This window comes from Pipra filicauda, unplaced genomic scaffold, assembly GCF_003945595.2.
Source record: "Pipra filicauda isolate LSUMZ 115617 unplaced genomic scaffold, ASM394559v2 scaffold36_size6622888_pilon, whole genome shotgun sequence".
NCBI classification, from domain to species: domain Eukaryota; kingdom Metazoa; phylum Chordata; class Aves; order Passeriformes; family Pipridae; genus Pipra; species Pipra filicauda.
The window spans coordinates 3,390,707-3,417,639 of record NW_024104498.1 but is presented as its reverse complement, the minus strand read 5'-3'; the positions used below and the strand labels follow the sequence as shown (position 1 = coordinate 3,417,639).

Sequence of the window (26,933 nt, the reverse complement as noted above, 5' to 3'; positions counted from 1 at the left end):
AATTCCTTGTGGCTATCAGGAATGAAGTTTGAGTTAACCCCTGCTGTGAGGATAGGCGAGAAAATTAACCTCAAAAGTGCAGAGATACTGTATTCAGGAGAAGCAGCAGCACTTGATGAAATGAGAGTCCAAGGCCATCAGCTCACATCCACAACCATCCGATCCCCATGTGTGAAATGTCTCTGGAGGTCCATGGGTACAACACTCCACTGCATCTCCCTAAATTCAGCAAGACTGTGGGCTTGAGCCACTGTACTTCTTGAAGTAGTTTGCTTTGGTCTACAGCAGACTCGTATGTCAGGGCAGTCACAGGAGCTGCTTGGACATGAGACTGGCTGGTACAAATTCTTGGGCTGTAAAGACGGGTTTCTCCTAACTCTACATGGAGGACTTCAGCCTGGATGTGAAAACATCCCAGCACACCAGCCACACACCTTGCCTGCAGCCTGTGAGGAGGCAGCTCTTCCTTCAGCCAGCACGCGGACAACGATGAGAGCATCCCAGTTCCTGGGGTGTTGGCCAGCACGAGGGGCCCACACTGGGTACACCAGGCAGTAACACACAGGAGGCAGAAGAGCCCAGACAGCAGGACTGTGTCATTTCTCTCCTGCATTGTTTTTTGAAGGTGTTCACAGCCCACTAGAGCCATTCATAACAATGAGAACTTTCCTTAAATGCAGAATTTCAGGACAAGGACAACTCTTCTCAGGCTCTCTTACCTCACACAGTTTTGTTTAGAAATTAACACGCATACTACACCATTTAAATCCTTTTCCAGTACCTTCCCACACATTTCCCTCGTTTGCTAGGTGCTGTCAAAATGGCTTTGATTTTGGTGTTGTCACATTAGTCATGCTGCAGCAAGGAGGGTGTGGCAATGTTTCTGCATGGATCTGCCACAGGTTCCTCAAAAGATAGCAATCAGGTGAATGTTTACCATTCCTCTGGAGACCATTCTGGTGAGGTCAAAGGAAACTGCAGATACACACCCTCAGCTATGCTCATCACTGGAACCAAGCAACAAACCCCACCTGAAGTGTTGCATTCTTCATTCATCTGAGGGAGAAATCTAAAGCTGCTCAACAGCTCTGACAGCAGTGCATAAAAATGAAGAATGAGTATGTGAAAAGAGGAAAAAGGCTTATTTTGCCTTTTAGCAATACCCTATGTTGTTCATATTCAACTGAAAATACTACACACTTTACACTAACTTAAGTGCACACACTGAAAGGTTCTGTGCAGGATCTACAAATTTGTCAGCAAAAAGGATACAATACCATTTTCCCTAAACTACAAAAGCTGGCTCCAGCAATACCTGGCACTTTAGGCTTCAAAGATATGGGCTGAATCAACCTGCAATGAATAAGCAAATTCCTCAAGGTCACTTGGTGCATCAGTAACAAAAATCCCTGAGCTAAGGTAGAAGAATCTCCTTTCCCCAACTGCGAGTTCAGCAAGTCTTAACCAGCACTGTGAAATTCAAGAGTCAACACCACAGTAAAGAACAGAGCTGTTTGAGACTGCACCTAGGTAAGATTTCCTGATGACGCCTCCTCTGGCACTCTCAGCTACAGAGGGAACCTAAGGCAACTCAGCTCTTGCTGCAGATGTCTCAGTTCTGTGAGGAGAGATGACTCTGTGGTTCCATCCCTGTTCTATTGAACAGACATGAACAGCCAGGCTGGACTGAGTCCTTAAACAACAGAACTCCACTTAGGCCTCTGAAAGACACCCAAGAACTCATAAGGATAAGCATGAAGGAGATGAGTATTAGAAATGAACAATGCTAATAGAAAAATTAGAAGCATGATGAGAATTTCCAAGTTACAATGCTTTAGTTCTTAAATTAGTTTACAGATTGTCTGTTTTGAAATTAGATTTATTATTTGAGGAAACTGAAAACAACATACAGGCTACCAGAGTCTTGATTTCATCCCATGTTTGCATTAAAAAAACAAGCACAACTGCAGACATGTCAGACAACAGGAGCCCAGTTAAAGGATGGAAGAACAGAGATGGAAGCCTTGGGATATGTGACTGTGCTCCTCAAACAGTGCAGAATCAATTCAACCCAGCTCAAAACACCGGGAAGAGAGAGAAGGAGCAAGGAGAATGGGTCCTACTACTGACATACTGCCCCTAGTCATCTGAGGGGTCTGCTGATGGAAAAGTGGTCTCCTAGAAGTCCAGCCACAGGCAGAAACATTACTGCAATCAGGTGCTTTACAAAGAATATAGTCACCTTTTTAAATCTTATGAAAAGTTATCACTGGCTTGCGAAGCTCATCCTGAATTAAGGGCAAGCCACTATATGTTTATACAAAAAAATGCTTCCTGTGAGTCCAACCTGAACCAGTCACAGATGGAAGCTTCATGAAAAGTGAAGTAATGGTCTACTGCCTGCAGTACCACATGCAATGGACCTAACAAAGGGTCACCAGAGCTCCTGTGGGGCACACTGAGCATGACTTTGTACTGAACACAGTCAAGAAACACCTGCCTAGCTGATAATCTGGCAGCATCTCACCCTCACTGGAATGATGCTGTAACAGGGATAAAAACACTTCCAAAAGAAAAAAAAAAACACACTGGAGAAAATTATCAGACACAATAAAAGTCTAGGTAATGAAAAGCCTATGTACCTTTGAGACAGCTGCTCTGTACAGAGCTTTTATTGCTACCTGTTTTACTTCAAGCCATAAACCCAATTGCTTTTGCAAAGTCAAATAATACAGACCCTTCAAACATCAGGGTCACCAATTTTAAGTTCATGGAGAGAAGCCAAAATGCAGTTTACTGACTGCAGTAGGTACAATATGCTCACATTTGAATGATGCAGCACAAGAACTGACAGGAAAATTGGGAAGGCCTTTTGTCTCAGAGTGCAGGATGGCAGCGGTTTCCAACACAGTGCAGTCAACTGACAAGAGCAAATCTGGAGCCTGCAGAAAACAGGTAACAAAGCTCCTCTTCCAGAACAAATAATACACATAGGAGCTCTTGAAAGTCACTCAATACAGTTAGAGGTGGGTAGCAAAACCTGCTGCAGGTGAATGAAGAATAGAATATCCTGATTTGGAAAGGACCCACGAGGATCAATAAAACCCAACTCCTGGCCCTACACAGGACAGCTCTGAGAACAACCCCAAGAACAACAGCACTCCAAACAAATCCAGCTGTTTTGTATCTGGGTCATCATTTTAGGATGAAGCTGTAGAGCCAGGTGTTTACAGCACAGGTAGCATGTGGCACCTAAAAGATGCATTTAAGTTATATGGCAGTCTGGGGAGAAAGCCTGAAGGCAGGGACCTTTTCTCTTGAGACAGAACGGCACACTGACACAAAGAGTATGTTTTTCAGTAACTCACAGGCAGTGTCCAGCCTATGAGAAGTTAATACCAAATTAACTCTGACAGAACAGAGGCAAGTTTGTTAAGGCCCTGCCAGCTCTTCTCTATGTTTGCTCACAGCACATCACTTCAGAGGCTTATGTGAAAGCTCAGATGTCAAAGTGCAATTTCATTCCTATGCCTGGACCAGAGTAACTGCAGCTACCAGACTCTGGTCTTAACAGATCCTGGTTTTCTCAAGCCAACTATCCCATTCATCAGAATACCATTTTATACCCTGAGACCAGGAGTTTTGGACATGGGAAAAAGGAAAAAAAACCCAAAAAGCAACCAAAAATCACAAAAGAAAGCCACTATGTCCTTTCAGAATGTTTAAGCCTTCCAATACTGATGAATGAGGTATTCCACCACAAAAATAGGACAGATTACCTCTATGCAAAACAGTGATTGTGCAAATCTTTGCTACTTATATCAGCCTCCTGACCCTATAAAAATGTAGGGCTGAGTAAGATTTTCTGTATAAAAGTGGTAGTTTATTTCTTTTCTGATCAAGAGTTGTATCACTAGTCAATACTACATTTTATTGCTAATCACAAGTCGATGCACCGGGGTTTCAGAAGAGTTTGGTTTATAGCAATCCTATGTACCAAAAGGAAAAAAGTTACAAATTCAGACTTTGCAGACACATTGCCACGTCCCTATAGAAGCAGGGATGCATTAGGTCTGTTTCATTAGAAAATTCTCCTCTTGAACAGTTTCTGGAGAACACACAATCACGATTTTCTCCAGTAGGAAAATTCACCCCATCATTCCATGCAAAAACAAGGTGGCCAATCTGCTCCACAGTCTAAAATCCCTTTCCTACAGAATGGGAAAGGAACAGGTATTTACACTGCTCCTACTGTGTTAATGCTTAAATTACTAGGAGCAAGTTGGCACATCTTCCGAGTACACACCTATTACCCAGCTCAACTCAGCTTCCTGTTGCTGGGGTAGCAAGTTCTCTCCAACACAACTGAGATGTGTCCTACTAACACTCTACAAAAATGCTACAGTAACCTTTGCCAGACAGCAACACGGCAGCACTTGCTTCAGAAGAGCATTGCACAGCCTTTCAGTAACACACAGCTCAGTGCATGCTTTATCTGTCTCAGACCCAGTATCAGCTGCTGTAAGCAAAAGCCTGTGGGCACACGACAGACAGTGCTGCCACAGAAGAGGGACTGCACTGCTTCAGATGCTGCTGCCCTGTCATCCCCAACACTGTGATGCCTGGATTTCAAGAAGGGAGAGTTAGGACTCTGTCCCTTAAGTCATATTGCCTTAGAGAAACTCAAAAGAAACTCTTTGGGAGCTGAACGCCTATTGGGAGCTGAACATCTATTCTTGTTAGAAGGCTGCACTGCGCAGGGCTCCAGACAGATTTGATTGGTTCTGAGGCACATACTAATACAGTTTAACTTATGATTAAGTAAGTCAAAAGCACTACCAGAACAAAAATATTAAATGGAAGGTTAAATAATTTGTCCTACTGGATTCAATTTCACATTTCACCTGTTCACACGAGCACCTCCTATCTGGTTGGATTTGAACAGCCTACAGCTCAACCTCAGAAAGGAGGCGCTGAGAAACAAGAGACTGAAGCTGCTTGCGACAAAAAGATGGATATAAGTATAAAAGAGGTTCCATTTCCAGCACCAGTAATACTGCCTGCTCAAGCCCAGGTGTGGTCACCAGGGAGACTCCTAAATTCAGGAACATTATTCAGTTAAAACAATAGACCACACTATTCTGCAGCTGCCATGATTCCTGGCTGCAACTCCCAAAAGAGTTTGCCACCTGTCGAAATTGTCTCTAATGAAACAGCAAGACTGCTCAACGAGATGAAAGCAACACCCCCAAGCTGGCTTATTTGGTGAGGACCCAACTTCAGACCAGGAGTCTGCAGGCATCAGCTTCAGCAAATGGGATCTCTTTCACTATCCAACAGCTGCCTTACAGCTACTGCAGAGCAACAGCTTTTTAGCTTCCTTAAAATATAAAAGAACAAAACCCCAATAAAACCCCTGGATTCGAAGCATCCAAATATGGCCTGTTGTACTGGAACATTTAAATCCTTGGGGGAGGTGGGCATCTTCTTCCTCTGCCACAGGCAGCGCTTACTCCATGATGGCCCGGTACAAGGCAGGTTCAATATAATCTTCACGGTAGCGTGAATTGATCACTCTTTGCCTCTTCCTCTCTTGACTGACCTCCTTCTCTTCGAAGATCTCTGTGAAGCGCATATCTGAAGCTATTGACTGAGAGAAAAAGACAAAATTAGTCACTAGAGCACAGATCAAATCCCTGCCTCCACTTCCTCCTACTGCAGGTGAGAAAGAACCAAGCCAAGACACTCGGGAACATTCAGCCTTCTTCAAAAACTGACCAAACATAAGAAGAAAAATATTTAAGAAACTGGACTTACAAGTCTGGGGATCAGTAATCAGAGATCTAAAGAATCACAGGTATCAAATTTAACTGAGCACCTGATTTAAGTTCACAGTCACTTTCTCAAAGTAATAAACAGAGTCACCTGTTCCAAGCAGTCTAGTATAATTTCTGCTTTGTGAAGCAAGCATGTTTAAACACCTGGTCACAGGATTCAGCTGTGATACATTCTTTCTTAAACCTCTAACATCCTGTGTGCCTGCCAACAGATCTGCATCAGGTGTGAATGTCTGTGCTGTAAAGCAAGACACCCCAGTGTGCTGTCTCCAACTGCAGTTTTTGTAGTGGGAAGTGCAAATCAACAAAACAGGGACCTAAAAGGGCTGTGGGATCTCTGTCCTTGTTAATAATCAAAAACTTAACTAATAAATAACTTAATTAACTTAACTAGTAACTACAATTTTTGTAGTGGAAAGTGTAAAACAATAAAACAGGGACCTAAAAGGGCTTTGGGATCTCCATCCTTGTTGATGATCAAAACTTAATTGGAGAGAGCCCTGAACAACCCTTTCTGACAAGTTACCCCTGTTTGGAACAGGTGTCTGGAGACCTGCAGAGGTCCCTTCCCATCTGAATTTATTTTACAATTTCAAAAAGCAGCCAGCTGTCTTGATGCCACCCTACTAAGAGCTTTTCAGAACAAAGGGTAAGTGAAGGAACTTGGCCATTCTTTGCAATGGGAGTAGACAATGGAATTTATGAGAGCAGGTATGAAAGGGTTTTAACGTGCTGTCCCAATCAGTGACTCTATGCTATGAACTCACACCCCTGTAGAAGGAGATAGAACTTTGCTTTTGTAGCCTCATCAACTACTGAGCTTTGCAACAATTGAGGGGAGAGCACCAGATTGTAATCTGCTGCTCCCATGTGCTCAGCTTGCTGATCAAAGACAAATTAAATTAAATGAACTTCTTTAGTAGAAGTTTGCATCCCTTGTACCTACCAGCCTTGATTTCACTCTCTTAGGAAGCTCCTCTTCCAGAGTATATACATCATCCCTTTTCACCATCAGCTGTGAACCATCTTCAAATTCCACCTAGTAGAGAACCAGAATTTGTTCTGCCATAAGTCTCAGAAGTTAGAACCCTCCCACAGCTCCCCAGAACTTGCCTTCTCCTCCCCACAGAGAGCTCTCATGAAATAATCTTCTACCACTTGAAATTATAAAAGATATGTATGCAGCTATGCACACTGCAACAGACTTTAACCAAAACCTCACAAATCTTATGACAGTAAAAGTAGCCCAGCAAGTTTGGGGATATTCTTTTAGCACCTGACAAGACAGTTTGGCTGGTCACTTTAATACAGCCTGAAAATTCATCCCTTTGGAAGTGTGCAAGGCATGGTGCATCTCACTAAATAGAGAGAAGCAAAATCAAACTTATTTTAAGTAGTTTAAGCTACAGGAACAGCGTCTGATGAAGAATTGCAGAGGGGCAATTTTCAGAAGTAGGTAGCTGGATATAAGCACAGCTGCAAGCAACCACTTTGCTCTTAACTCCAGCAACTATTACCAGCATCTGGCATTGCTGACAATAGCCAGTAACTTCTCCTGGAGTGTTTAAGCATGACTCCCCTATAGCTCTGTCAGCTTTAAAAGCAGCCCTGTTAACATGATTGGCTTGTTCTGAGTGAGGAATTTTCAGACAACAAGTTTGTACCTGGTACATCTGGATGGCATGTGATGCAACAAACTTGGCTCCATAAACTTGTCCATCTGTCCATCTCACTTGCACGACTTCCCCTTCAGCAGGGGGACCTAACTGAAGACAGTCTCGACTCTAGAATAAAGAGGGAAGATGGGAGAGAGGAGGAGAAGGATAAGCAGCTTCCTCATGTGAAGATTCAGCAAACCAGCAGGGAGTCACATTGCACACCACCCCAACTATTACTCCATTTTAAGGATGGCAAACTAGGCTGAAAAACATCCATCTATGTCATCTGCATTTAAATCCCAACAGTGGTACCAACTTCAAAGTATTTGATGTAGAAATGGTAAGCAAGTATCAGCAAGTTTTCCTTCAAACCTACCACTGCTAAGCAGCCAGAGATTAGCTGCACTCCCTGTTACACCTGTCCCTATGTGCCCTCAGTTAAGTCAGTCTCAGATAACACCCCTAAGGCCATCCTGCAGCACATCTCAGCCACCAGAGGAGGACCCAGGGCTGGAAAATTAGCAAATCCCCTGATGTGTCTTCTCTGCAGCAGCAAGAATTGACTCATGATGGGCCCTATACCAGAACCTCACTGTGTAACATACCACAATGTCCTCTGGGTACAGGTTATCACTGAAGGAGCCATCATCAAAGTTGACCTCGTAGAAAGTCTCCTTTGCAAGGCTGACCACTTCACACTGATAGAATCGACCATTCTTGTGCTTGCTGATGACTATCTGTCCAGGTGACAGATCCTGGAGTGCAGCCTTAGCTCGCTGAGAAGAGAAAAATCACTTTTTACACATTGACTCACTGAAGAACATGTTGAGGACCATAGCTCCAGTGCTGGCACACAACACAGCAAGGTGAGTTACTTTACTTAAAACACCATCAGCAGCCTTTTTTGAGAAATTCTGCCTCTGAATTTCAAACGCCTGAAGCCTAATCTGTTAGATGCTGCTTTCCTTAATTTACTGAGTAAATTAGGCTCCCATTCCTCAGAGCAATGCAAGGCCTTTATAGTAAACGTTCCCTAATAGACTGTTGTGGTTTTGGTTAAAAAGGCTATATGGGAAATTTATAAACTAATCAATCACTTAAATGTGAAATTCTATGAGCACTCATGCAGTCTGCTGGAGTACCAGCACTAAATCCTGCATATTAAGTATCACAGCATACACCCCACTATTATTCCTCATTACAACAGCCACAGGAGGGATGTGATGCTTTCAGTCCTTCTGGGCTGCAAACCAAAGTACAATAAAGGACCTGACTAAGATCACTCAGAGCAGCAGCAAGGCTGAGATCAGAATCCAAGACCAACACCATTAGTTACACTGAACATTGTGAGAGAGCCAAGCCTTTAATGAAGTTTCAAAAGAACCACACAATCTAAAAACTTTTCAGTCCCTCCAAGATACTGCAGTTCAAATCCTGGGAATCACACACCTAACTCACCTCTGCCTGAGATGGAGTCTTATGCCTGAAGCAGGTAATGAAGACAACAAATGGCCAGTCATCAGGCTGCATCATGACTCCTGCTGCTTGGGCACAGCTGACGTGAAAGGATGTGGGACACCGACCATGTGAGCACTGTACACAGCAACCTGCAATTCTCTTTCTCCTTTTCTTGCAGAAGATGCATTTCTGTGGACAGGAAACTAGAGGTTATTGGTTGGCACTAGCTTTTACTCCACACAAAGGGCTATCTGGCCTAGCTAAAATGGCTAATATAATAGCTGTGCCATTTAGTCTTTGTGAGAGCACTGCTGCTTTCTGACTAAACAGAATTGGGTAGCTACCAGTTCTATTGTCTAAGAGACAATACTTCATAAAAGTAAATTAACCCAACAGATGAAAAATGTAAATTAAATATCTACCAGCTCAACATGCACAAAGCATGTGACCCAAGGATGCTAGCAAAGGAGAACTTAGATTGAATCAGCTTGCAATGCTCCAACTCAATAGGGCCTTTCAGCACTTGACTATTAAGTCACATAAATACAAGCAACACGATTTAGAATAATGGACAAAGACCACAGAAGTAACAGTTAAAGTTCTATCACTACTACCAGTGACTCAATTACACTTGGGTCGGCCTGCTGGGCTGCCAGAGGAAAAGAATACATTAGCATATGCAAAGCAGAGCAATTTGCCCCTGAACACCGAGCTGTTAAAAGAGTTAAGTACAGCTGCTTTTTTCCTGAAGACATTCACCCATTATATGAATGGCTCTCATATACTGAAGCATCTGAGTGCTCCAGAGCAGCCAATAAAGCAAGTTAAATACCAGGGAGTAGAAAAACAGCAAACAATAAATTATCACCGTTACACCACTATATGAATGTCATTTGCCACATACTGAAAACTGTGCCCCTTTTGCTGACTCTTCATGTGAATAACATAATAGAACAGGGAAAGGTTAAAAAAATGGGAATAAGGACAACTGCCATTTCCCATACACAGAACAGAGCAGATTATATAGTTCAGCCTGGAGAGGAGATAACTTGAATTTGAAGGGATAGGCAAAGTTCCTCAGATTCTGAACAGACTGGAGCCACCACCAATGAAACACAGATGATCCTTACCAGTCTGAAACGTTGCAGGGGGATTTTGCCAACATCTACAGGACTCCGTTCTGCAATGTTCACAAATTTTGCCTCCAGTACAGCCACAGCACACATCACATGAACCCACCTGTCAGGACAGAAGAGAGCAAAAAGAAATTATTATGTATTGGGCCAACAGAACATGCTCTGGAGCTTAAGTAAGTACAGTTCTGTTGAAGTTTGCCATATAAACCACGATAAATAGCCTCTGAGAACTAGCAGTGTAATCTTCCTTCCTACTGCTAGTAACAGGTCACACGTGGGGCAAAACCAAGACTTCTTCATACTTCCAATCTACTACTGACGGTCTTAACAGGAGAGCAATTTAGTGTGACTTTTACTGGCAGCAAACCTGCATGATAAAAGACTGCCAGGCCAAGTTCCCATTATTTTATGGTGCTAGAAGACAGCAGCACACCCAAAGGACACAGGACAGGCAGCTGCATGCACATTTTGCTGTAGAAATACCTTGAATTTCAATATGCTATTCCACTTAAAGCTATGGTTGTCCTTTGTCTCCATTGTCACCACAAGTTAGAGAAATCAAAATCGTCTGAAGAGAAGGTACTGAGAGATGTTATCTCATCGGGAACCTCGTTTTTATGTGGTAGGTTACACCTCTGCACATTACAGCTCTGCACTATAAATGCAAAGCAATCACCAGCTGCTATCAACTGAATGAGAATGAGGCATTACCTACAGATATGACAACTGCTGCATGAGAACACAGTGAACACACTTTACCATATCCTTCCCAGTAACACAAATTGTGAAGGGTGTTGGTCACTCTGTTAAACCAAATGCAGACACTGAATTTACCAGCTTACCCTCAGATACTTAGGAATTGACCTTCTCCCTTAAGATCACAAAAATCTGGAACACTCACTTGTCATCATTGGCTCTCTGTAGTGCTCCTCCTCGTAATGAACACAAACAGCAATCCTGGAGCAAGGAAAAAAGCATTAGCTGGAAGAGTCAAATCCAGAGCACTGCACTTGCTGCATAATTTCCACCTCAAAACGCACATCCAGAGGAAGAAAATTGTTTTGCTGTCAGAACAGAGCTAACTACCTTGTAAAGATCAGCCCTTCAGCTCTCAAAAGCTGCTGCCCTCAGGGCAACATAGACTCCAAGTCTGTTGAAGGCAAGCAGACCTGCCACTGAAGGTTCCATGTATTTGTTATGGGTTCCTTTTACAACTGCAATACCCTCTATCCTTTGAGGAAGTGTAAAAGGATCTGGAACGAACATGAGGAAATACAATTTGAAAGGCTGACCTTTTCTGCTGATCTAGAGTCTATACAGCTCTTTGAGGGAATCCCATTCTTCTTGCTTTCTTCATGCATGCACACTTCCCTAATTATTAACACAAGTTACTTTCTGGTTTAGAAATAGTAGCTACCACAAATTAAGACAGACAATGGAGCTATTCCCACCTTCATGCAGAACATCTTCCCTCTGATTCAAGTGAATCAGCAGCTTTGTGCTGGTTAAAAGGATACCATTGCGGTTTAAAAGCACCAAAATAGAATAGACTGGCTCCTGACCATTCTCTAGGTTTTCTCATAGGATAATTAAAAATTAAAATTAAATTAAAATTAAAATAAACCCCAACACCCACAACAATATGGAAATTAACTTTGCAGCCAATATGTACCAGACTCCATCTGTGAAAAACTTTACCTCTTCTAAGGCATTTTCTGTACACCGGGAGCACATCCAGTCTTCAGTGGCCTTGTCAGGGGATACACCATAACAACCTAGAACAGACACACCTCACTGAAGAGCTTATCTAAACTCAAACCCATTCCCCTTGGGCCCAGAAGTCAAGCAGGAATTAAAATCAATGACCCCAGGATGACACTGTGTATTTGAAGCTACCCATGCAGCCAACTGCCCGTTCCATAGGCCAGCACTCAAGTATATCCTACTCTGATAAGGGCTCAACTTCATGTATCTGTATGTTAAACCAGCTGGTAGAGGCCTGCTATGATGTACAGACTCAAGACAGAGAACACCAGAGTTTAGGGTGACATCCAGATGCACTCACTTGCATGGACACAGACATGGCAGTTCTTGCAGGTGATGAGTATGCTGGTTCCATCTTCCTCTAGGTAGGGAGTTGAAAGATTGAGGTCAGTGCTGCAGCCAGTTGCAGTAAAGCACATTTCAGGAATCAGGGGTTTAGTTCGGATCTTCCCATCCGCAGCAGCTGGAGTTACTCCAGAGTTTTGACTGCTGCCTTCACATTCTGCCTATAAGGGATGGATGGGGAATTGAAGTTTTAGAAATAAAATGGTCTCACTTCATCTTTACTCATTCATTATTTGATACATAAATCAAAGAAAAGTTGAAGGTGCTGAAAGATTACAGAGTTGGTAGGTTAGGTGAAAATATAGTTTATAAAATCCTCAGCTGCTGTGGCTTCAGAATGCAACTATGTTCTACCCAAATACTACATGGAAAGTCTGAATTGCATCCCTCTAATGAGCAACAAGATACACATCAAACTGCATCTCTTGTGACAGAAGAGATGGAATCACCAAGCCCACCTCATGCTCTACAGAAAACACCCTGAAATACAGAGGATCATAAGCCTGCTGTCCCCCACTGTACATTTATCTTACCTTAATATGGGAGGATTACCAACACACAAATAGATACTACTGCAATCTCCGTTATTTTTTCTCAGAGCAGTTCTGAACAAGTCTAATGGGCTTTAAAACTAATTTGTTCTGGGAAATAAGCAGACTAAAAACGCAGTTTCCAGGATAAAGCTCAGGAGACCTTCAGGCTAATCTTTTGTAATTTATTCATCTAAGCCAATGTCAAACCAAACACCAAAGACATACAAAGTTTATAGAGGTATGTTTCCATTCAAGTTACTCTTCTGAACAGCTAAACAGAAATTAATCTTTTTCTTTGCAGAAATGTTCCAAACCACAGGCCACCACTGAAGTAGCTTGCCTAATCTTTTAAAATTATTGTTAGCAGAAATTGCAATAGTAGAATGCTTCCCAAAGCTAGGGAAAATAAGTCCATGTAACACTCACAGCTGGAAGGAAACGGACATGTTTTCAACAAGTCTTGTTTAGTCAGATTCTGTAAAACTTACTGATTTACACTGGACATTGCATGTCAAGCAAAAGATCAAATGACTGGGGGAAATCTATAACAAAGTTGAAGAAAACATGACCTTTTTTTTTCCAAGCAGCTAGATACTTTTCTTCTTCCCAAAGGAAAAGTGCATATTTGTCTGGCATTTTGTGCCAATTTTTTATTTGAACGGGTAACTAAAGTGAGTTTCCAGACTTGCTATACACTTTCTGAAGTTGGAACAAAGAGCCTAACCACAGCTCAAATCTTGGAAGACTTTCTGCTTCACTCCTGTTGTAGACAGACATTTGAAAACCTGCAGTTAAGAGTTTTCTGCTCAACAGCAACTAAAAAAAAAAAGAAGCTAACAGAACTTCAACTGTCCTCAAATCCTTAACTTTATACACTGTCAGCACTAGTGAAATCCTTGTGTACCACACAGCTCCTATGCAGAATTACCAGCCCTAACAAGAACCTACTCTCAGACAGAAAGAGCAAGATCAAACAGAAACTACGGTCGATGGTTTGCGTGAAAACAAGAAACTATATGAATATATTCAACAAAAATGTGAGATCTTCATTTCCAAAACTGTGGTGAACATGTTTCTGGTGCCACCATAATCATAGAGTGATCTCAAATGAATCACTGAATATGCTCAGTGTATGGGAAGGGTCAAGCTATCTCGAAGTTGCAAAACGCAGCTGTCGAACACTCAATCAGACAACTATTCAAGCTATCTTAAAATTAGTTAGCTTAGGCATATGAAAAAATTCAGTGTAGGACTCCAGCCTAAGCAACAAGTCAATATGATAAAGGAGTTCTGCATCCCATCCCACGCTATGCACTTCGTTAAGCGCATTTTCACATGCCATAGCTACTGTCATTATGGATACACTCCAAGACAAGATGTGTTTGTAGATGGTATTGATAGAAAACTAACCCTAAATCCTTCTAAGTAAAAGGCCTTCTTCTGTGCCTGCTCCCCAAAGACCATGTGGTATGAGTGGACCTAAAGCGCTTTTTTAAAAACACTTTAGAAGTGAAAGAGTCAGTCTGGAAAACAGAAATGGGATTCTATAGTCAGCAACAATCAAGCTCCATTCTGTGGTTTGAGCAAAAGCCACAGAACACAAAAGCTTCTGCTGAACAGATGAGCGAGCCCCTGAGAACCAATAGCTAGTCCATCACAGGTGTGCTCTCCTGGAAAAATTCCTTGGGAAGACTGCAACACTGATATAGGTTTTGTTAAGTGACAACATGCAAAACAACATATGTAAAACTATGTACCACGGCAGCATCCTATTCCACCATCTCCATGCATTAACAGTCCTGTTTTCATACCTGATATGCCTGGAAGAGCATACAAACAGCACAGTATGGAGACTGCTGAGCCATGGTCCGATTGTACTCCTTTTCAGCCTCAAAGTTTGGTGGCCGGTTCTGCCAGAGCTGGCTAAGTGGCTTGGCCCAAGCTTCTGTCTCCTCAGCCTCTTCTTCAGGAGTTAGTTGCTCTGGTGCCTCTGTGATAAGAGGTCATTCACTCAGTGATTATGTGTCTTTTTACAGATGCTCTTGTAAATGAAACTAAATAAGGCAAGAAGCTATGAATGGAGATGGATGAAAGACTGCCAGAAATCAAACTGACAGAAGGGTGATGGAAGCCAGTAACTCAGTCTCCTTTTTAAGAGGCTTCTACTAATCAAGCAACCGTGCAGACACAAGATAGGCTTACTGAGAACAGCACCAGTTCCAAATTATATCAAGACTAAAGCTGTCAGCCAAAGAACCTGGCACTGGAATTTTTTTAAAAATCATGAATATTTACATCAATGACTGGGATACTCTAAGGCAGGTGCAATTATGCAACAGCCTCTGGTACTGGTTTAATTTTCCTTTCAGGGTTGCAACTTTCCAAAGAACAGAACAGGAAAGAAAGATGACACCATTCAAGAGAAAGTTTAATGATGCAATGAGACAAGCACCTTCTCTAGGATGCAAAGGTGTCACTTGCTGACTCCTGTTTATCACCACACTGCCCACAGAAGCCGAGACCCTCTCTACAGTCTCCCTAAGAGCACAAGGCTTTACTCACCATCATCACTAATGCAGTCTTTAACCAAGAGTGGGTGATGGCGTGGGAGTTTGCTCAAGGGCTGGCGACGACCCTTGGACTTCTTACTGTCCTTTGCTGAGCTGATGTACTCCTTTGCTGCCTGGACAAGGAGAAGAATTCAGCAGTCAGTTAGCACGTGCTTCCATGATTTTATTTCTAACGACCTAACTTCAGCTCTAACTGGCTAAATCTTCTGAAATGCTCAAAGCACTTCTGCTGTGAAAAACCAGACAAAGCTGTACTAGCTCTGTTGAGCCAGTAGAATGGACACTTTTCAGAGGCCCTAGCATAGCTTTTCATGCAAGTCTGTTTACATAAAGAATCATGTAAAAGACAGAAACAAAGAAGGAAATGTTGAATGGTTCAACTTAGAAGAGCTGTGGTAAGAAGTCTCAGGCATTCTGGAGAAGCCCTCAGTTTGTGTGTCACTTAAAAATTCCAAATTTATAAGTAAAAAAAAAAAAAATAAATACAGAGTTCATTGACATCTCGAACTAACAGGCTTGTTTTAAATGAAGGACACTTTCATCCTTTCTGTTTATTACTTGCATTGATGTCTTACCAGACAGACTGGAAGAAGGAGACTACAACAACAGTTATTTCCTCTTCCCTTAGCCTTATGTAAAAACAAGTGACACACTGACAAAATTACTACTAACCTGACAAGCATGGCAATAAAGGCAATGATTTTAACGGCCCAGGAAGTCTCTCAGTAGATACCAACCTACTACCTAAAGTTGGATACAAGACTTCTAAGAAACACTGAAATGGAAATTAGCATTCCCAGTTACCACCTAATGGAAAAGTTGTTTTGAAATACACCACACTGGGGAAAACAATCCACACCCATTCAGAATTTCAACTTTTCCCTGTATAGAGCATCTCCCTGTAATGGAGACATCAGTATCTGCAACAGAATTTCTTTAGTTTAAATAGCCATGAGAACTCTTCCTTAGTTTCAGCTTAACTACCAACAGATTTGCCTATTTGCTGTTCCATTTCTGTAATTCCTGAATTTTTAGGCCACAATCATTATTCGCCTCCCATTCTCTATGCACAGATTTAAAGAGGGAAACAAAATACTGAAAAGACATTACCAGATAAGATTTTAACTCTTCTCTTAGGCTGATTAATAAAACATTCATTGGTAGTTCTTAAACACTGAGATTTACATTCTCCCAAACAATAACTTTTGTTGCATCATTTCTCCTCTTTTAAAAGGGACACAGGCAATAAAAGCTGGATCAAACTAGACATTAATTTTAGGTATAAATAGGTGTCTATTACTAAAAAAGGACCTCAATCAGCCTGTAACACTACCTAGTCAAAACCACCAAGCTACTTTTTTTGCCTTACAGCACTGAAATAGTTTAGAGAAGTTCTCAAAACCAGGGATCTCCTTGCCTTCTGGAAGAGGTAAGAGCGTAAAACAAAAATTGGAATGAAAGTCTGTTTAGCAAAGCCCATAGGTATTAAAAACACATTAACAACTAAGCAACTTGCTATGCAAACACCAGTGGGACGAAATTGTAACCTGCACAGACAGGAAGTTTTGTCACAGCAAATCCCTGACCATGGAATTAAGCCCTTCAGCTCTCAGTTCTCTTGCCATTCATACCTCTGTCAGTTCTTGCTCATTCATGCTGGTGGTGGCACTGGCTTTCTTCCCTGAAGTCTGTTCATTGTCAGATCCGCTGGCATCCCCCTTAGCATAGCTGTGGACTGTGAACACCCCAGCTGGCCCAGGAAGAGTTCGTTTTGCCAACAGCTCAGTCGATTCAGAGTCTGAAGAACAAGAATACGCAGGCGAGCTGGACTGAACGCTGGATGTTGCACTCTGCTTTGATGCTGGCAACACTGAAGTGGAATTGGAAGCATGTGAAATGGAGAGATCCAGTACAGCTGCTTCTTGTTCTTCTTCCTCCTCAAGCTTCACCGTTTTCAATTCTTCAAATTTAGCTGAGTCTCCACGATCTGGAAGAAATGATATGCTGACTTTTTCTGAAGTCTAGGCAGAGAGAGAACATTTGTGCAACTGTCTGCACAAAGCCAAACAGGAAAGCAAACTACTACATGCAAAAGTGACAGTAAATCACGTAAAGAGTAGATGTCATGGGTGACTTAGTGAGGGAGAGAATATAAGTGTCTGCTCATTGCCTCTTCCAGCACCAGAACTAGGGTATGTCAAACAAAACCAGCAGACAGAGAGTTCAAAACAAACAGAGATGATCCTTTAGACAGGCATGTATGTAGCTAAACAGCCCAACTCCTGGCCACACGATGCTGTGGGTAAGAGGTTACAAATGTGCGTGGGAGACCTAACAGAAGAAAAATAAAAACCCACAAACCAGAAGAAGATTATTAAATGCAAGCTGCAAAGGGCTGGAAAACAAAATACGAGAGGGAAGCATCATATATGCTTTCCCTGTTCTTATGTTGTGCCAGAGGCCCTCTGCTCCTCCCATAATAGCAAGGATAAATGACCTATTACAAGCCACATGAATTTTCCTCCAGCCTACTTATTACAAGTAACACACCTATACAGCATACCAGACCCACATTACCAGGAAGTGTGTGCATGTTTTACTAGGCAATTCACATAAAGAGGTCACATTGCTCAAGAGGGATGCAGAGGAGCTTAGACTACTGAGGCATCCGATACATTTCTGTCTGCAGGCAGGCAAAATAAAAAAGAGCAAAAAACAAAAGCTAGAAAACGGTATCATTTTAAGTCTTATGACAGCAAATTTCTGAAGTGCTTGCCATGGGTCTGACAAACTAGTGTCTGCTTTTCTGGACACGAAGGAATCCTACTGAACAGTATCATATGAAAGAGTGCCCCAGATGCAGCTCTAGCAGCTTGTAGAATAATACCACATCCCCTTATACCAGGGAAAAAGCTTGGCACACAGTTACCTGGAAGTTTGAGCCTTTGTTCACCTTGCTGCACAAGTTCACTCACAGGCCTCTCACGAGGCTCTGCAATGTCCGCTTCATACTGCTCCTCCTTGGGGAAGGCCTCACTCTCACTCACCTCCTGAGGCACTTCCAGGCACACCCTGTGCCTTTTTGTTCCTATGCGATGCTTGGGGATGCTGCAGGAGACAAATTCATGGGGCAGGTTAGCAAACACCTAAGTGTGATGAATTTCTGTGTGAATGCATAAAATACAGTCTGGTTTGGAACAGTCTTTTAAAAGACAGCATCCAGCAAGCCAAATAGTTTCCAAATTATTTTGAAGTGTTTTCTTTGCCTTTACAGAAGAAAAGTCAGTAATCTTTAGAGATGATTCCTCAGCATGTTAACAATGTATTGCTCTAGCCAGGCATTCTTTACCTTGAACAAAAAAACCCTCTAAACAAAACCCCAAACAAACCAAAACCATAATCAAAAAGACCCACCACCAACGATAGCTTTAGAAATAGTAGCTGACACTGACTGAAAAAGATTTAAACTGCAAAATGTAAGATGATTAGCCTGCTGACCTTCAGCAACAAGGAACTGCACACTGATGTCACAGCTTGCAGCACTGATTGTACCAAAATTTGCTAGCAAGTACTGTCCCATGATCTCAATACACTCCCCCTTTTATTTCTGGCCTCTCAGTGCATGGTGCACACTGCCAATCCAGGCTTTAGAGGTCTGTCCCAAGATGAAGAACTACCTTCCAAGCTGGTGTGTTTCCTGCCTACCACAGACTACCATCAATGTGGACTCAAACAGTAAAAAATATTAAGAGTAAACCCTGCTCCCAGGAAAAATATTATTGCTAACTCTGACTGTTCTTCTATCAGAATGGCAAACACTTAATTGCAGCTCCAATTGCAGCAGGGTCTAAATTCTAAAAATCCAACAGAAAAACAGAGGGCTATATAAAGCACTACCTTTTCATCTCGTCCCCATCCACCTCCTCTTTACATGTCTCTTCTGTTTCCATTTCCTCAGCACACTGTTTCCCACTCTTGACTTTTTGCATGAGATCCCCTTTAAGGAACTCTGCCGCCTCTGGGGTTGGAAGAGCATGGTCGATGACAGTCACGTCCTTCCCAGCTTTCCAAAGCTTGTAACGATCTGGCTGGTACTTCCTCACAAACACATCCATGGAAATCTTCACCATGTCCTTCCGACATGAGCACTGAAGTCACAGAAAATATTAAAGTAAGGCCACATAACTCAACAATCCTACTCTGAATTCCTGTATCACTTTGCTTTCAGGAGCTTAAGAAAAAAAATCCTCCATTTAGATGTAATTGAACCTCAGAACCCTCACTCAAGATTTTCCCAGGAAATCAAAAATATTAAGTTACTAAAAACTGGGCAGAAAAGCCAGCAAAAAAGAGAAAGCAGAAAACCAAATGTTATCACAGTAACTAAGAAAGCAAGCTCACCAGTCTATTTACAGAGTTGCTGGTAGAAGCTGACTGTTTTAAAATGAGCTTATACAAAAATAGGCAGCGAAACCAGAGACTATAATGAAGAAATTAGAGCAACACAAATTTTGGGCCTATCCAGAGCAGTAGAGGTTCCCCTCATCCAGGATAGTTACAAGTAGTACTTCAAAGCATTCACTTCAATGTAGCTTCTGAAAATATAACTTGTTTGTAAGGCACCTCTACAGGGATATCCAGGCTAAAGGTTCAGCCAAGATATTTATTTTGGTAAGTCACTTAAGTTACCAAAATCATATTTCCAGGCTAAACAGTCAATAAGTAATGGTTAAAATATTAGACAAAAGTAGTGATGAGCCCTGACCATCAAACAAACTCATCTCTGGAAAGACAAGTCCCCTGCTTTTCTCTGAAGCCTCAGTTGATCTGCACAAAGTTGCAAAACACGTTTCATTCTATCCACGCTTGAAATAAGGGCACGAAGCAGGAGGTTGGTTGGATGTTGTTACCACCTGAGAGAGCAAACATCACACCTTAAATGGACAAAGCCCTGAAATCACTCCCTTAGAACAAACAGTGGGGGCTTAATGAGCAGCAGAGCATCCTTTCTTTCACATGCAGAATCGTTTGCAATAGGATGGCAACAGACCACTCACCAGCACCGACTGCTTCCCGTACTCGATCCACCGAAGAGTAGCAAAGTTGGTGGATTCAGCACAGTTAAAGCCGTGATTAAAGCCAGCATGATAGCTATAAGGAAAGGTGATCATGAACTCCCCAGCCTCCTGTGTCACCTAGAAGACAATTGAGACACCACAGTGTTATTCACAATCTACTTGGTGAGTATGATTAAAAGCAGGTCCCATACCCCTCTGCAGCATACCCAAAAACCCTTCTCACAGATGGTGGCTGGAGTTACCTGCTGCAATGGACAGACTTGATACTTACCTTCACTATTTTCCTACTTATGTTAAATATCTGTTTATGGAAAAGCCACACTCAATATGGGTTTTTTTACTAAAACACAACACAACTGGTCAAAATAGCACAGAAATGGTTATACATATAAAAAAATACTCTGTGACCAGCTACTGAAGGTACTTATCTGTATCAGTTGCTGGCTTGGCTGAACAGTATCTAAGATCAAGTAAATTTTATCCACACAGAATTTGAAATTTACTGCTGTTTTCTTTTGCTGTTCATATTCGAGTACAACTCTCAGTCAGTCTTCCACTGCTGCTCTTCAACATTACCCCACTGTCTAAAGGTTTATGACAACAAAACCCTTCAGTTACCGATGAAGATGTGACAGTATTTTACGAACTCAAAGATTAGATCTTCGATATTTCTGTGTGGAGAAGGGGAATGGCAGACCATCACCACAGAAAGTAAGGAAATCTATAAAGTTATTAATGAAATTAAAAAATTAGCAGGGAACAAGCCTTATTTTCTGTTGAGGAAGTGGACTGCAACAAAATTGGCAGGGGACAAGTCTGAAAGAAAAAAAAGGACAATCTCACTTCACTGAACGCATAGCTAAGCAGTGAAGTTAATCTAACACAGGATGTAGTGTACAGTTCTAAGGTAGAAAAAAAATATGGAAAACCAAGCTTTTTTTTTCAGTAGTCCTTGATAGATTTTTTCGTTTCAAACTCTTTCAGGCCCCAACTGCCAGATAAATGGAAGTACAGTGGGAAAAAATTGCCTTATACCCTTCCTGTTTAAATTTTCCTCTCTAAGCATCTGCTACTGGCTGCTGCTAGAAATGAGACAGGACTGCAGGAACCTCTTGACCAAGCTGGTATAACCATGATTACTTTTCTACACCTTATCAAATGGAATGCCGTATTTCTTCAGAATTGATGGAGAGATGAGGGTCATCTTGTGACGGAGAAATGCTTCACAGCTTTGGGCACTTCCTGGAAAAAATCCTGTTTAAAAGGCAGGCAAGGAGAGATGTTACCATTGTGCTGTGAAAGCAAATTTATTTTTCAGCAGATTTTAGGAAAAGTTACTGTCTAAATAGGGTTTCTCCCTAGACCTACAAGTGTGGACCACCTTATTTGAAGTGTGCTAGCTTGCATTCTGAAGAAAACTGGCAACTCCTCCAGATTTATCTTTTAACAGCTGCCAGTTTGAAAGAGCATAAGAAAGACCTTACATAGAAGGATCTTCCCTTGGCCATAAACTTCCAGTTTTAATAATCAATAGTTAAAGATTTTCTTATTAAAGGTTAGACAGACTGTAAATTCATTATTTCTAAGGTGACATTTCTCTTGTGTGTATCCTATAAACAAATACTCAGAAGTAATGTAATATATATTCCAAAAGGCAGATTATCAGTTCAGTCATGCCAGCCTGTGCTCTGGTGGATATTATAGGCATGCTGTGCTCTTAAAGAGCTGAAATTTGTTGCAGCTGTCCATCCCACCTTTCAAAAAAAGGCAAGACATAAATTGCCTGATTACCTTTTGCAAGTCTCTCCAGTCGCTTCCCATGCTCTGGAGGGATCGAGTACCTGCAGTGATAAGAACAAGTCTGTTAAGTTCAAGTGACATGACAAAATCTCAGAGTCTGACTGGAAATCATAATCAGGCATCAAGGCCTGAATTACTTACAAAAATAAATCCCCTATCTCTACACTGTCTTTTTCAAAGTTTGATGATATAAAGCTGAAAATCTTCATCCAGGCCTTTTACCTTTCTATCCCAAGAAAAATCAAGACCAAAAAGCTGGCCATCTCTTCCACTTTTGCTCAAGCAGTTAAGGAAGTAAAACGTCTGATGTACATAATTAACAGATCAGTGCAGCAAAACATGAACTGCAATGAGAAGGGGAAGAGCACTTCCTGAACTGTCTCAGTTCACAGCTGTGCAATCGCCGGTACACTCACTGCAAGGAGCAACACAGAGCAAGAGAGAAAATGGAATCATCTCTTTCAGCTGCTCAGACCAAGATGAGACTAAGTCAGATGCCTCATCCTTAACACATGCACAACTGGCAGAGTGCTCTTCAGGGCTATGCCTCTCTTTGTACACACCTTTTTATGGTGTGTACACGGTTTTTATACCACAAAACTCCTAGTTGGTTTGACTACAGTAAATAAAGCCAACCACTTAGTTTCCTTTTGCTCTGGAATACAGTGTTATATTCTTCACGGAGCTCCTTAATAAATCAATCAAACTAAGACACCAGCAAAGCTCACTTCTTTCAAGTACTACTGTAAAAGAAGCAATGAACAAATAGTTCAACAAACTGAACTATTCTGTTTCATGTTCCCCTGCTACTCCCACTGCATGGGGTTGTTCACTGGTCACATGGTGCTAGCTATTATTTTTTACTTCAAAGTTGTATTAAAAGGCAGCCAAAAATATTAGTTTCCAACAAAAGTGCCATGGAAACAATTGCTGAAGTTGCTTGAGAAATTAATTTGTGAACAGAACGGCATGATTCACTCTTGAAATGCAACCCATGCTACAGAAAATTTCAGGAGCCTCCCCTAAGAATCATGAAAGCTGGATGAACCACTCAGCGAGATCCACAGGCCTGCTTTTTCGATCTGATAAACAGCTACATTTCAAAGTTCACTAAAAATTGCCTGTTCCTCCAGTGCCCATGTGACCATACCTCTGCATGGTCATTTTAGAGCCTCAGGAAATAATAAGCAAGTTTTCCAAGCTTTGGTCCTACTGTAGCAGAGAACATCCACGCTGTACTGGAATTCTGAAGAACTCTCTACATCAGGACAGCAAACAGTTGCTACAGAAGGTAACCAAACAAATTCTACCCAGGACATGAACTGCTTTGCAGTTCCCTACAGGTTTCTAGTGTTCTTGTTATCACATACCTCTGCAGTGCAAGACTGGAGAAATGGTAATTACTTCAGTCAACTCTCGCAACTTCATGATTTTGACTCCAATATTTTCTGGTATTGCTTTTCTACATTTAGAAGCTTCCCTAGAAAATCTTACCATGACTTGGGTTCCCCAAAATGCAAGTAGTTAATACTGTAGAGGTCCATGTCCTCAGTGTGCCAAGCAAAGGAAGTTTTCCACATGCCAAAATATAGGTAAGGAGTATTCACTCCTTCAATGGTTATGCCACTTTCATTCTCCACAATATCCAGGATTGTGTTCAATCTGCCAATATTCCACGCATCTACATGCTGTAAAACATGAGCCTTGTGTCAAACAAGGATTACAGAGAACAGACCCACACAACTGAGATGACAGTTGCAAAAGCTAACAGGCACTTGTGAAACAGCACATCACAGAATCACACAGCTCAAGCCACGAGCTAGTTCCCCTTAACCAAAAGTTCTGCATGGGGTAGCTTACATACTGATTGCTTACTAGCCTTTATGGAGGGGAAAAGGTTACCAGCAAACACAATGATTAGGAAGGAGAAATAATCACGAAGCTACAAACTTAACAGAGCAGAGAACAATAGCTGATGTTGATTGAACTTGAGCTGATGTCTGAACCCTCTTGAACAAAACCACTTTTCATTCCAAACATCTTTTAAAATAGTGAATCATGGTAATTTAGGAGACAAGCAAGCAGAATGCAAACTCTTTTTTGACGTTTATCATCCTACCACATAATGGCTACAGAGCTGTCCCACACAAATACAGGCACCAGTGAATACTAAAGCAGCGTGTATCCACTGATCAACACTTCCAACTCTCATATGCCCTTTGGGACAAAGCAACACTTGGGCAACAGTGGTTTCTGCCTTCCTGAACTAAACTATGTTACACTGAAGCGTGAGCAAAGGTCCCTTAGAACACTACCTCTGTCAGCTTTCTTTAACTACCTGGATTAAATGGAGTGTATGTTATAAACACGTGGTTTATTGTGTTCTTGCCTACTCCAGAAGCTGGAACTACGTGAAAACTATCATTAACTCTTTCCAAAAGGTAAGAGTCAAATGCTACATTAGTATCCATGGAATGCAATATCCCAGGATAACTGTTACCTGAAAACCCAAGCAATTTGCTCACCTTGTCGTAAAGCGTGCCGTTAACGTCGGCCCCGTAGATGGGGGCATTGAATGTAAGGTTTTTCCAGTATTTTCGTTCAAGGTCTTCAAAGTCCGTGTACCGGGGTGTGCAGTACCTGAAAGAACAACAAAGGTAATAAAGACTTTGCAGTTTGGTATTTGACGAGTCTAAACCAACATTTTCCACCATGGAAACAACGGAAAGCTACAATAAAAATACCTAATGTGTGTTAGCAGCTAGACCCCTTAACTGCCTAAGCAGCAACGAGAGCTGCCACAGCTCTGTTCCTGCGAGACTTGGGAACAAAATACCAGGAAGAAAATTACCTTCCCCATTTCTCAGTTTACTTTCACTTTTTGCTTTGTGCACTTTTCTGGGGCCAGAACAATTTCACTTTTTAGCTGCAGCTACTAAGTATCAATGCTACAGCTACTAAGTAGCAACAATTCAAACACAAAAGTGATACAAAGAACAACTTGAAAGGGAAAAAAACCCAACAAAACCAAAGTTTTCTGCCTTTCACTTTCAGTGAAAGTAACAAAGGTCCACAGACTTACCTGCTAGTAAACTGGTCAAGCATGCTCAGTTTACCAGCGAAACACCTGCTCTTGATGCCCATTCCCTGTAAACTATATATTGGACCAGGGGATCAAATTTACGCTCTTAAAACCTATTTCACGTGTGTCTATACACATAGATTCCAGACAACTACATATATAACATTAAACAATAATTTCTATTAAATTATTCTAGTAAACAGAAATTTTAAAATATCTGATGTGTACTGCTCTTGAAAGATAAAACAAGCTTTGGTGGACTGACTGCAGATGGCAACTCCAATGTTATTTCTAAGTAGTTATTGCAAAGGCTGTTTCTAAAACTCCTTTTAAAGTGATCTTTTCTCCATATCCTTTTTCATGCCAAGAACACTTCTCTCCACTACTCAGAAAATATTTCGATGGTCTAGCTACTGGGGACAGACACACAGGAGTGCACAGCACAAGTAAGAAGTTCTGCTGGCATTACGTATCCTCTTGCTGCACAAGTGACAAAGGTCCCCATCCACACGGCCCGTTGTACGAGCGCAGCTCCTCAGCTCAGGGCATGACGTTCACACCACTGACCGGCACCAGGCTGTACCGAGGACCCGGCCCCTGTGGGAACTTGTGGATGCCCCACCCCTGGAAGTGTTCAAGGCCTGGCTGGCTGGGGCCCTGAGGAACCCGGTCTTGCGGAAGGTGGCCCTGCCCGTGACAGGTGGGGAAACAGATGATCTCTAATGTCCCTCCCAACCCAAAGCACTCCATGACTCTATGTGCCCGGGACCGGACGTACTTGTCGCTGTTGGCGATCCTGCGGAACTCGCGGACCGTCATGGCTTTCTTCTGGATGTTGTACTGCGTGAAGAGCCCGGACTGCCCTGTCACCACCTGCTGGATGGGCGCGGGGATGACGAGTTCGTCGATGTCATCGTAGCACTGCCGCGGCTTCCACTCCTTGGGCGGCACGATCTGCGGGGACACACGGCCCGGGAGCGGCGGCCGCGGCCGGGGACAGCGTCAAACTCGGGGAACTCGGGCCGAGCCCCGGCCGGGGCGCGCCCGCCCCACCGGCGCCGCGGCGTAAACAAAGGGCGGAGGCGGCCGGTGCGCGGCCCGGGGCCGGCGGCGCGGCCTCCGCCCGGGGGGAGAGGGAGGGTCGCACCTTGGCCAGCCCGGCGCGGTGGGCGCCCTGCGACTCCACGTAGGCGATGTAGCGGCTGAAGTCGCGGAACTGCTCCATGGTGGGGCGGAAGGTCATGATGCGCTGCCCGGGGTTGAGGCTCTCCAGCTCCGAGGCCATGATGCCGGGCCAGCCCTGCGCGAAGGAGGCGGGGGGTGTCGGGGGGGGGGGGGAGGCGGGACACGCCGCGCGCCCCGCCCCCTCCGCCCGCCGGCCAATGGCCGCGGGGTCCGCACCAGCCCTGCCTCCTCATTGGCGGAGCGCGCGTGCCCGTCAGGACCCCCCGGCTCCCTCTCCCTCTCACGGCGAGAACGCCACCGACTCACAGCTCCCCCCGCGCCTCCCGGCCCGGCCCGGTGCGGCCGCACCGAGTCCCCGCCCGCCGTGCTCACGTCGGCAGCGCGTCCCGCTCCTCCGCCGCCTCGCCGCCTCTCCGCACCGACGCCCAGCCGCCGTATCCCTCCGCACCACGCGCCCAATGAGTCCTGCGGGCCGCCGACGCCACCG

At 43.0% G+C, this 26,933-nt stretch overlaps 1 protein-coding gene across 2 annotated transcripts; it reads right to left on the bottom strand.

Moving 5' to 3' along the window:
• Positions 1 to 77: 77 nt before the first annotated feature.
• KDM4A (lysine demethylase 4A) lies at positions 78 to 26,933 on the bottom strand. 2 transcript variants are annotated; one of them, XM_027747181.2, is made up of 22 exons: positions 26,753 to 26,933; positions 26,409 to 26,561; positions 26,040 to 26,215; positions 24,705 to 24,819; positions 23,674 to 23,867; positions 22,171 to 22,220; positions 21,530 to 21,633; positions 20,359 to 20,496; positions 19,199 to 19,449; positions 18,231 to 18,409; positions 16,933 to 17,288; positions 15,294 to 15,414; positions 14,543 to 14,721; positions 12,155 to 12,359; positions 11,788 to 11,864; positions 10,991 to 11,046; positions 10,084 to 10,192; positions 8,954 to 9,142; positions 8,101 to 8,271; positions 7,502 to 7,621; positions 6,784 to 6,876; positions 78 to 5,650 (listed from the first exon to the last, which is right to left on the bottom strand). In XM_027747181.2, exons 2-22 carry the CDS (start codon positions 26,544 to 26,546, stop codon positions 5,510 to 5,512), a joined length of 3,162 nt encoding a protein of 1,053 aa, XP_027602982.1. In that variant the 5' UTR covers positions 26,547 to 26,561; positions 26,753 to 26,933; the 3' UTR covers positions 78 to 5,509. The 2 variants fall into 2 exon arrangements, with proteins under 2 accessions (XP_027602982.1, XP_027602981.1); XM_027747180.2 differs by having other exon boundaries at positions 26,819 to 26,933.

Coding starts and splice junctions, on each gene's coding strand:
- KDM4A (XM_027747181.2), bottom strand. CDS start 26,546: ATGGCCTCGGAGCTGGAGAGCCTCAACCCCGGGCAGCGCATCATGACC. Junction 11,047..11,787: donor CAGAAAATGCCTTAGAAGAG/GTAAAGTTTTTC, acceptor TCCTTGCTCCAG/GATTGCTGTTTGTGTTCATT. Junction 9,143..10,083: donor CCCTGCAACGTTTCAGACTG/GTAAGGATCATC, acceptor TCCTGTCCACAG/AAATGCATCTTCTGCAAGAA.